The sequence below is a fragment of the Chelonia mydas genome, chromosome 5 (assembly GCF_015237465.2).
Source record: "Chelonia mydas isolate rCheMyd1 chromosome 5, rCheMyd1.pri.v2, whole genome shotgun sequence".
Lineage (NCBI taxonomy): Eukaryota > Metazoa > Chordata > Testudines > Cheloniidae > Chelonia > Chelonia mydas.
In genome coordinates, this window is record NC_051245.2 from 33,653,071 (window position 1) to 33,665,308 (window position 12,238).

The 12,238-nt window shown below is 41.0% G+C and overlaps 1 protein-coding gene across 2 annotated transcripts in view; it reads right to left on the reverse strand.

Annotated features, from left to right (window-relative positions):
* LOC102936860 (chondroitin sulfate proteoglycan 4) overlaps positions 1–12,238 on the reverse strand; it is an 86,530-nt gene that overhangs the window by 24,671 nt on the left and 49,621 nt on the right. For both annotated transcript variants that reach the window (XM_043547245.1, XM_037902796.2), the window contains exons 7-8: positions 7,610–7,741; positions 3,869–4,041 (exon numbers count right to left, since the gene is read on the reverse strand). In XM_043547245.1, coding sequence (XP_043403180.1) covers positions 3,869–4,041; positions 7,610–7,741 — 305 coding nt within the window. The remainder of the gene's footprint in view (positions 1–3,868; positions 4,042–7,609; positions 7,742–12,238) is intronic.

The window sequence follows — 12,238 nt, forward strand, 5'->3', positions numbered from 1 at the left end:
TTATCCTCATGCTGAAACTGGTTCACTGACTCAGAGAGAAGAGTGTTACATACTGAATCCTTGGAGAACTCTCATTCAGCTAACTGATCTGGCTTAGCCTGTGTTAGTTTGTGATTACCAATGAGATCGCTGTTGTACCCATAAGTACTTCTTTACACAGCTTGCAGTCATCTCATGGACTTCTCTAGCACAGGTTTACATGACATATCTTTGAATGGACTGAATAATTCTATTTGATCATTTCTAGTGTTTCTAAAGCATGGAACTATGGAATCTAAGCTCCAGCTATGAATGGGACCAATCTGCTCCCACTGAAATCAATGGAAAAGTTTCCACTGACATTAATAGGAGAACTGAGCCCTGTGGGCTGAACTTCCAAAACAACGTCCAAAGTAACATGATGTGTGTTGCCCCAAAAATATAGTTATTGCTAAACTTTGCCCTTTGTGACTGGTGTTTGCCAGAATCCCCAAAATGATGCAAAAAGGTCATATATCCATGTAGATAGGGGGGCAGGATCACTCTCCTAAGCATAGCTCCAAGCTGGACAAAGTAAATTTACTATTTTTACTATTTCTTTAAAATCTATCTAGGGTATTTTTACTGCACACACATAGGAGTGTCTGGGCTAAGGAAAGGATCCCACTGGCATGGGTTTTTTTGGTCCATTTATGCAACTGTTTCAAATAGGATTAAAAATTAGAAGATAATTGAACGAGTTGTATTCAGTTTAATTAAATAAACATATTTGGATTTAGTCTGGGGAGGAAGCAAGCAGCTAGCTGACTGATAAAAAAGATTGTTGAGATATCATGAAAAGATTGCCAAGAAAACAATCAACTGATTCAAAATTAATCTAACAGGCTTGGAAAATAAGATGCACAAACTAGTTTTTTATGCTGTCTGCAAAACAGCTGGCCTTGGACAAGTTTAGTGGAAAGTGGGTGATAATTATGGCTTTATTGAGGCAGTGAAACACAGACATAAGGAAGGAGATTAGCTAACTTCTTCTTTAGTCAAGATAAATGAGTTTCACTTGAGGTGAGAAGTATATATTTCTGAACACTGACTATAAGGCCAAAGAAACGGAAAAAACTAAATTGAACCAAAATGCTTTCCAGTTCAAACCTGATTCACAAGACTTATTAACAAACAGAACCTGAATGTCTTATTCTTCATGGACTTCACTATTTTTTATCTCAAATTCCTATTCAGTAGTTGCACAATTCTACGCTCCAAATATACATCATCAACCATATTTGCTACCTTTCATTTCTGTTTAGCTTGCTCCTGTATGGCTAAAACACACTGAGCTAAGCCAGGTGAGAATTTTTCCCAACATTAAAATTTTCCTTCTCTTTCCCCATTTCCTTCATAAGGTTAGAGGAGAATGGTTAAAACACCTGAGCCTTATCTACAATACAGCTACCACTAATGGAGCTGCACTTGTTGGAGACTATGGGTCCCAAAACTCCCAAAGACAGGCAAGGCCTAAAATGGAGACAGACACACAACATTTGGCTGAGTGCTTTTTTAATTTGTAAAAAGGCGTTAGAATTTGTAAGATCTACGGTTATAGGAAGAAGCTGCATGACATTTTGAAGTATTATTTGATAAATAACATTTAAAGGCTGTATTATATCTAAAAGAGAACAGAGTAAAAGTTACATGTACAACCTAAGCTATGGCATTTCCTGATGTGAGCATATAACTGTGTAAACCTAATGTTCATAAATTCATAGATTTTAATACCAGAAGGGACCATTACGGCCACCTGAGCTGACTTCCTGCGTAACACAAACCATAGAATTTCACAGAATAATTCCTGCATCAAGCCAATAACTGTGGTTGAACTACAGCATATGTTTTAGAGAAACATCCAGTCTTGATCTAAAGATTTCAAGTGATGGAGAATCCACCACATTCCTTGGTAAGTTGTTGGTAAGTACTGTTAAAAATTTGCTCCTTATGTTGGATCATATTAAAGAAGTTCTGTATTAAAATCACAAATGAGTTTGATTCCCCATAGTTTAAATTCCAGGGTATTACTAATTAAGAGGTCTCTTGGTTTTTGGTACTGTTTCTCTCCCTCTCTGTGTGAAACTTGCAAGCTGCTAATTGTGTTAGTACATTCTAAGACAGAGTTTGTTCTCAAAGCAATTCTTTGTAACAACAACTACTCACACAGAGAGAGACTCAAAGCAATACTCTGTAACAACAGAAACAGCACCCAGAGACTCACCGCCCTTTTGTTGTATTCATCTCGCTTTGTTAACAATTGTGATTAAAATAGAGATAAAGGATGTATGTGGATGGATGCTTGGTGTGGATAATAACTGAATGATCAGGGAGGTGCCAGCCTAAGAATCCAGTGTCCATCTGCTGAAGAAGGTGTCAAGTGGAAATAACCAGCGGACCCCCGGAGGGCAGACTGGAATCCACCCAACAGCCTCAAGGATGGGAGAACCAAAGAACAAGATAACATCTGGCAGCACGGAGCCGTCAGGAATGTGCCATCTGCTGACTGATTCAGCAACAGCATGATGAAGCAATTCCCATAGACTGGCATAGGAAGAAATTCCTATAAAAATGGACTCTAGAAAGTGAGAACTTTGGGGTCTGATTCTGCAAACCAACTTCCAGGAGCATCAGATGTGCATCTGACAAGGCCCTGCTCCCTCCTCATGTCCAGGCCACCTGGCCAGTGGCTTGTTATGAGCAACTCTAAGGCTGGTAACTATGATAACAACCTTGCAGAACGTGTGTGTGTGTGTGTGTGTGTGTGTGTGTGTGTGTGTGTGTGTGTGTGTGTGTGAATAAATATGAAATTGAATGGAATGTTATAGCTATAACTAACTGCTTACTATGATTCTTTCTGTATTCACAATAAATGTGGCATTTTGCCTTTTCCCCTTTAATAAGATCCTGCTGGTTTTTATTTTATTGGTATAACACTTATTTCCAGTTTTATGTTGGTCAAGCTTCAACTTCCAGCCACAGGACCTTGTTATGATCTTGTTTGCAGATTAAGTAGCTGTCAACTATCAGATATCTCTTTTCTATGTAAGTACTTCTAGATCATGACCAAGTTACTTCTTAACTTTCTGTTCTATAAGCTACATAGATTGAGCTCCTTAAGTCTCACTGTGAGGCATGTTCTCTGAGACTAATTTGTTTTGTGGAACACACAGTTATATCCAGCTGCTTTACACAAAGGCTCAGCAATTCTCTTTTAGTAGCAGCCACACCTATAAGGTTCTTCATGGAAGGTAAATGAAGTTCCCTCTTTTTAACCCTTCAAATTCAAGGTCCTGCATCATGGTTAAGAGTCTTCTATCCAAGCATTTCCTTTGGAGGGATGCTCTTTAAGAGCCTAATCTAATGTTCACTGAAGTCAACAGAAAGACTCCTACTGACTTCAAGGGGACTGGGTCCAGCCTAAGTGATCATGAAATTTGCTGCTAAACACCCAAGGGACTTCTTGGATGACTTCTTCACCCAGGACCAATGACTTCGAACCTGTGCACTAGTGAGGAGTGAGAAATCAGGAAGGGAAACGGGATCAGCCGACTAGCACTGGACATTGGAAAAGTCCACCTTAGTTAAATAAATACCATTATAACCAAAACAAGAGAGTGCAAATTATTCAGACTTCACCAATTTCCAATAGGGAGAGCAGGGGCTTCTCATCTAGTGGTCATTGCAAATTGCCAGATATTGAATGACACAGCTAAATTGGGCAATGATTGTGATGGGACACATAGCTGGCACAAAAACCAGTGTAAAAGGACTGGGCAGAGATTGAATAACTAGGATGCACTTTACAATAACAGTCTGCCACTGGACCTTCTGTAATGTGAATGCTTACCATGGATTGGGTAAAAGTGGAAATATCCTGTGTGGTCTTGTCAGAGTCTGTTCTGATCAGTCTTCCAAGTTTTGGGGCTCTGACAATAGTAAATGTGATAGTTCTGTTTCCTATGTTGGCCACATCGTTGGTTACAGCTTTCAGATCATGAGCTGAAATAAGTTTTCTAGACCCTAAATAATAATTAAAAATAATACAAGTTTACAACAATGTAAATATTTTGCCACAGGAAAACTTTCATATATACTGCACAGCCCATAATCTAAGTATATTATCATTTATATAGTACTTTATAAAATTAGTTGTTTGACTAGCTTCCTAATTGTCATCTCTCAATACTCAAAGAATAAGGATGTCCCCCCACCAATGCAGATCTTTCTCATGAGGCAAGTTCACATACAGTAGCTTTTATTTATACTGTAGTGAGGTGGTGTGGCCTCCCTCCAAGCCAAAGGGGGAGGAACCACTCTCTCTGCCCAGGTGAGCGGAGTCAGGCTGGGCTCGGCCCTCCCACCAGAAGTTGAGGGGCGGGGCAGGAAGTACAAAAGATGGAGCCCTTAGCTCAGCTGGAACAGAGCCAGGGAAGGAGACAGATGTGTCCTTCTTGTTGCTGCCTGCTGACCCATCTGTGAAGCCAGGCAGCACCCTGGACCTGGAGAGGACCAAGTCCGGGGAGGAGCTGGTGGGACTGCCGGCGGCTGAGTACCTGACGAAACAGAGGAGCCTGAGACTACGGAGCCTGATCTGGAACTCTGGTAGGAAGTAGCCCAGGGAAACCAGACTTTAGTTTGGTGGTGTTGCAGCTTAACAGCTGGTCAGCGTGTTGCAGGAGCATCCACGCTGACTCAGTGGCAGGACACCCTCCACCTGGGATGCAGTGGAGTTGGGTGGGCCTGCATCTCCCTAGCCCTGCAATCCCACCTCTGGGGTGGCAGCCTCCCCACCATAAGCCACGAAGCCTGTGTTTGTCTGTTGCCTGCCAGAGCCAGCGCTCAAGACTGTTGGCCAGCGCTCCCCTGCCTGAGGGCTAGCACTCTAGACTGTTGGCCAGCACTCCCCTGCCTGAGGGCTAGCACTCTAGACTGTTGGCCAGCGCTCCCCTGCCAAGAATAAACAAAAATTCAGGGAAGCTGTGACCTGTCTGTGACTTTTGCTGCTGCGGCTCCATGGTTTCCCCCACCACCAGGGTTGCTGGGAGCTGTGGGGTTTCCCGTCCACCCACGGCAGCTGGGAGCTGCAGGGTGACCATATTTCCCAAAGAGAAAATGGGACACCCCAGCTGCTTGCCTAAGGCATTCTACTCCCCCCGCACAAGGCTGTCGCCTGTTGCTGGAACCCTGAGGAGGGGTCCCTCAGGACTCTGTCACCTGTTGCTGGAACCCTGCCAGGGCCCCACTGGCTGTCAGCTCCAGAGTCCTGCAGCCCCTGGGATGAAGGACAATGTCACAGAGATCTCTGGAAGTCATGGATTCCATGACTTCCGTGACATAAACATAGCCTTAGTCATAAAGCATGGGCAGAGTAGCTTATGCCCAACTTCGAAGACCAGACATATGCTCTACAATGTGTCCAGGCTTCACCTGCCCATAAAGCAAAATTCCTGAGGTTGCTTCAACACTGAGGCTTCCTTCAATCCCATACAATGTAACCAGACAGTGACTATTACATATTTGTGGGTGGGAGGCCAGTGAAAAAGAAGAAAAAACAGTACCAGTACCGTAGGCACAACCCCTTCAGGATAGTCAAAGTGCCGCAGTTCAGAAAAGCTGAATGAAACAAGTTTAATGTACATCGCTACACAGACAATCTCAATGTTTAGGAGCAAGCTTTTTCATTTTTATAGAGCAAGTGGCAAAAAAGAGAGAGAGGGAGAATGGAAAAACCCTGAAGAGTTAAGGTTAACCAAAGTGTGAAAAAACTTAGCACAATTTCTCTCTCTCCATATATATATTTACTAAGTCAAAGTAAAATAACAGCTCAGCAAAGACTGTAGACCAAGCTGAGCAGCGGTGAAGGAAATATATTTTCCTTGCTGGAAAGCTGTCAGAAAGTCTAGAGGCTCTTCCTACAAAAATGTGTCAGGAATATTTTTCTTATAATTATATTTGGCTTACAGTAGAAATTCCTGTAAACCCTGTGCCTGAGGCAACCTTACAAACCAAAAAACACCAGACAGGCATGGTACAGATTAATAAGGCTTGTAAGTAGATTTATTTTAATCACATTTATACTGACTGAATTACAAGACCATGCTGCAATAACCTGATTTTTTGTTTCCTTTAAGTGGTTTGTATTATGAGGCTTTACTTATGAGAATTCTGTTTGAAAAGGTAAACAAACTTAAATATTTCTCTCATGATAGCTTAACACAACATATATAGATGAAGAGCTGCAGTGCAAACTTCCCCAACACTTTTAATGACAGGTTTCAGAGTAGCAGCCATGTTAGTCTGTATCCGCAAAAAGAAAAGGAGTACTTGTGGCACCTTAGAGACGAACAAATTTATCTGAGCATAAGCTTTCGTGAGCTACAGCTCACTTCCGATGAAGTGAGCTGTAGCTCACGAAAGCTTATGCTCAGATAAATTTGTTCGTCTCTAAGGTGCCACAAGTACTCCTTTTCTTTTTCCCCAACACTGAATCCCTCCCTGTGTTGATGGACAACCTTCTCTGAAAGACAAAGGTAGTTCAGGCAACATACTATCCGTATGAAAGGTATAACGCAGAAGTGCTGGTAAGAGACAAATCTTTATTTCTTAGGCCCCAATAACAAGATGTGAGTTACAAGAGTTAAACCTGGGACCTTTCCAGAAGTTAGTGTCTCGTGTTATGCTACTGTCTCATCCAGGAATCACTTCTGGGCAGAACTGTGCTATAGCAGAGCTTGAAACTTGTCTACTTGCCAATGATGAGTACAAAACATCTCTGATGAGTGTGGCTCCTAATCCATCAGCTCCCTCAGGACTTAGGCTTTCATTTAAAAAGTTAAGATGTTGGCTCTTATGGTTGCAAGCATAAACTTTCACATGTGAACCAAAGCAATTCTGTCTTCCCCAGTCAACAAAAAGACAACTGTAGGTCTCTGCTGCTTTTCATAACATTCTCAAGGAGCAATTAAGTGAATCAGCCCACTGGTTAGTACCAATGTTGCGATTCAGAATCCTGAGGGCATTAAACTTTACTCTGTTCCTATAACTTATGAGCAATTGAGACAGGCTCAATATTCTAACACGTACTTTATGCCACTAGCTTCTATGAACCTAAAGAAGAATTTTGGAATTAATTTAGTTTAGTAATCTCCTGTGTTTAGAAGTAACAACACTACAGGTCATACTAATGTGCATATATATCAATACCCATATCAATAAGTTAAACACTTGACAAATTAATTCAACTGTGGTTTTAAAAATTACGAATTTGGATATGTGAGAAACAAATTGGGTGAGAGCAACAAGCTTTTGTGCTACACAGAGCTCTTTTTCGGGTCTCAGTGTAAGCTCAAAAGCTTGTCTCTCTCACCAACAGAAGTTGGTCCAATAAAAGATATTACTTTACCCACCATTTCTTTCTAATATCCTAGGACCAACATGACTACAACACTGCATACAACAAATTTAGATGTGTGTCTATCTACAGCTGTTTTATAGCCAGGCAGATATCTATCATATAATTGTACACATTATTTCCTATGCAATTATTTCAAATAAATTGATAATAATAATTTAATAGCCAAAGTCATACCTGGAAACACTCCCAGTCCTTTGTTAATTTCTAGGCTGATAACTAGTGTGCGAGCTGTGATACTAAAAATTTGCCGAGGTGCAAAGTTCAAACCATCTGTAACCTGAAAGTTGAAGCCTCCAGACATTGCTCCTAAAGAAAACAAAAATAATCACTTTCTTGTAAATTCAAATATTATTTTTAAAATCCCTTGTTATTTATTCAGAATATGGTGGGAATACACATTGGGACAAATTCTGTTCTCACTTACACCACAGTAAAACAAAAGTAATACCACTGAGGTCACTTCCAATTTGTACTTTTGCAACTGAACATCCAAGAGTTAAATTAAAGCATAATGCAGAGGCAATTAGAAACAATAAAAACTACTGAGTTCAATTTGCATTTTTAAGGCCAAATCCTCCACTGGGGTAAATCGTCAAAGTCCATTTGACTTCAATGGAGCTACGCCAATTTACATTAAAGGAATATCTGGAGCTTAACCTCTTTATTCTTCCCTTCTTTTTGTTTTAGCAGTGGCACCATCATTGAAGTAGCAATCTGGCCCAGATGCAGTTTTTGCAGGAAAACAACTATAATGGCATTACTTTGGAATACGTTTGTAGAGATAAATCGTCTCTGAGTTTAAGCTGTAGCAATTAAAAATATTCTGCAGCAATTAAAAATATTTCACTTCAAGATAGCTTCACTGAAGAGGACAAGCAGTCGCAGACTAAACTATTACACAGCCGGTGTGTGCTAGAAAGAAATACATTTCTTCTTAGAAGCTCCGAGCCTGGATTTACTCTGGCTTGACTGTCAAGCAAAACATGTCCCAATGACTGCTTGTGGACTGGAATATTGTAAAATTATACTGCCGTGCTCTACTAGTCCAAAGCTCACTGCACTGCCAGTAAACTGCTGAACAAGTGATGAGTAGGGGACGCTAAAATTATTTTTTAAGAAAAGGATCAATGAAAAATTTAAAATGTTAACTGTTGTCAATAGCTGTTAACATTTATAAGTAGCTGCCTGTTGTACTTAATTTAGCTCCTTTATATTGCTATATGAATGTATTTCCTGTAAGCAGAAGAGAGCATTACACCCTTTCATGTAACGATCAGCACTTTTTGACAAGTTATAAATTAACATATCAGAAGAATTAATGTTGGTTCTGAGACCACAGTTAATGACTTCCCCAAGGAGTACCCTCAAAACCAGCTAAACAGAATATAAGCTCTAGAAGCTCAAGCTGCATCATTTTTGTTTTTAAAGCTTTAACTTTTCCAATGTTTTTTCTTGATAAAAATGCACAGCCGGTTGCTGATTTAAAGGGCTGACAGGATGTGCCTCAGGTGAGGAGAAAAAGGCTTATTTAGGTTCACTTGCTTTCTGATTAATGTGGATCAAGTGCCTGATAGAAGTAAACAGAAGTTTACTATGGAAGCGGAAGTAGGCCATAAAGAGCTGACTGGATAGCCAGCTCCTATTCACTGACTAACATTATTATAGTATTGTGTTATTTCTATCATATATGATTTTAAAGGGGCCATTGAATAGTTTGATCAGAATGAAGAAAAGGTGAAGTGAAAAGAAAGGAGGCCAGAGAGAAGAAGGTTGTAATTGTTGCAGTAAGAGATGATGAGGCCCTGGGAAAGGGTAGGGCTGGGAGACAAGAAAGGAACAACCTGATTTCAGTGATACTACAGAGGAAAAAATGTGTCGATTTAGTGGCAGATTCTGTGGAGGGAAAGGAGGAAAGAAATGACACAGATTGCAAGCCTGGGTAGGCTGAATGGTGGAATGCTGATCATGACAGAGAAGAGGGGGCTAGGATGGATATGGAAAGAAGGAGAATTTCAGTTTTTACTATACTGAGTTTGAGCTGGTGACAGGACAATCAGGATGAGATGTGGAAGAGACAGATAATGATGCAACACTGAAGGGAGAGGGAAAAGGTGAGGATGAAGACGACCACTTATGACTCACAATGTAAGAGTTATTAATCAAAGTTGTGTGATACCAAAGTGAAAAAGCACAGAGTGCCGAGGGCATAGCCCTGGAGGACATCAAGAGAGCCAGAGGGAGGATAAACCACTGAAAGAGTGGTCAGAGAGACTAACCAAGAGCCAGAAAAACAAAGTCACTGGTGCCTAGGGATGCAAGAACTTCCAGGAGGATGGAATGATCAACAGTATAAAAAAATGGCATAATGGATGGAAGAGAGTAAGAAGGGGATTGTTGGCCAGGATAAGGTCATTGGTCACATTTGGTAAAAGAGGCTCCAGGGAATGGAGGGAGCAGAAGACAGATTGCAGGGGCTGGTTAGTGGAGAGGACGTCAAAGAAGCAGAGGTAGATGACTGGAGATGAGAAGTTGAGCAACACCTGGCAAGGCAAGCATGGCCAAAAAAGGGGCTCCGAAGACCGGGACAAGAATAGCATATCTCAAGGCAGAGGGAAGGAAACCAGATGAGGAAGATGAAAGTGGTGAGAGAGATATTGAGGGGAGGTCAAGATATTGAGGACAGGCTCCAGACTGTGAGGTTAGAGTTTGAAATAGAAGAAACACCTCTAAGTCATAGGCCAGGGTGAAGGAGAGAAGAATGCAGGTAGAAGGAGAACCAAAGTGGGAGAAAGCAGGAAGGGTGAAATATTTGCCAGATAGGTCTCCTTTTTCTCTTTGAGGTAATTGGTGTGATTCTAGGCTAAGAGGAAGACTCAAGAGGAGAGTTGTGCAGCATTATAGTTCAGACACAGAGTAGGTTCCACACTTCTGATCACTGGAAAATAAACTGTTACAGACTGAGTTTCACAGCCTAAATGAGTGCAAATATCTTTATCTATGTTAATTTCCTATGGCTGCAGATGTGCATTTGTCATTTCTCAGACCCAACTGATGAAGGATTCAGTGCCTCAAACCTAGGACATCACCCTTCTACCTCAATTGCAAGGATTTAACAAAAGGTCAAAATCTTCCCAGAGTCACTATCGTTAAAATCACTAACTCATTTTTGCTGCATCCTGGATAATCTCTAAGACAAAGTTTTTTATTCTGTATTCTTCCTAGTACCCCCTCCTTTCTGCTGCTGAGGTAATAAGGGAATGGAAGAGCATGAGAAGAGAGGTAGTAATAGCTTTATTAAAGCCCACCCTACTTTTATGGGTGAATTGGCTATGGGACATGTTCATTCCTGTAGCTTTCTCACCACTGCCACCTGGGGATCTGTGACTGACCCCTGCTCCTTTCTCACTGCACATGCATTCTCTTTGCAGTAGCAGGAATGAGCAAGCAGAGAAAATCACCCCGTCTCTGGCTTTATCCAGTATCAGGAACAAGCCGAGTGGTGAAGTGGTTGTCCTCCACTGCCTCATGGGAAGTCTGATATCACCCATGGGAAACATGGGGTAGAATATCATTGATCTGTTCTTCTCTAAGCTGCATTCCTGGAAATCTGCTTTTAAGATGGGGTTTGTGGTTAAGCAGCACACAAATTAGGAACTACGTATAGTGCCTTTCATCAGAGAAGAACCCACACACTTAACATACTGTGGTAACTAAGGCCCCAAAACTATGAGTTTTTTCTATTTAAGAATTGCCCAGGCATGAAGGACTGCTAGTAAAGTGAGAAGAGAGTGTTGAGAGAATAAAAAAGGCCTAACGGCTACATTTCTTCAATAGTTTGAGGAAACTCAGAGCTGTTGCAGCCTTTCACAGAAGTGTTCTGCGGTGTAGCTAAAGAGACTTCACCTTTTTCCCTGTCTATGAATGAATTAAAAATCATATTACATTAACATCAAACTGTGATGCAGACAGACTAGTTGCCAGCTCATGCCAAGGCCCCAGGGTCTCAACTGCCAACAAATGCATAGCTGGAACCAGTCTGGCTCACCTGTGTGTTGGTACTGTTAAAACAGGTATTAGATTTATAAGAATGTGTTTAGACTTTATGTCAGTTGCTGCATGTATTAATCTCACGTATAATATCTGTATCCCATGTTATAAGGTAATATTTAAGTGTTTGCTCTGTAACAGTAGATCACCAGACGGGAGAGAAGCATTAATGAGTGTGAAATGACTACTTTCCAAAAGGATGTGTTGTCTCCTGCCCAACAAAGAAGGCCCATCAACATCAGATGAACTATTGTGGAACATCAGGGGACAAAAGATTTTGTTGATTGCTACCCCAACTACCACCCCCACCCAATGAAAAAGAGACATGCAAGTGAATTCTTCCCAACAGTTGAACTGGCAATGTGAAGCAGAAGGGGAAGGAATAAAAAGCCCTTAAAAAGAGGAACTGTATCTTTTATGCAGCTTGGACTCTGGGGCACAAGGATTACTAAGCATAAGCAAAAGATCCACAGTGCCTGGACTGAGTTATTATAGAAGCTTCTATTACTTTTTGAAACTTAGGATTGGAACTCATTTGTGTGTGTGTGTGTGTGTGTGTGTATATATATATATATATATATATATATATATATATATATGTTTACCTGCTTTAACCTTCTAAATAATCCTCTTATTTCCTTTTCCTAGTTAATAAATCTTTAGATAGTTTATTACAGGATTGGCTACAAGTGTGGGTTTTGGTTTGTTAAGCTGCATTTGACCTGGGCTAAGTGACTGGTCCTTTGGGACTGGAAA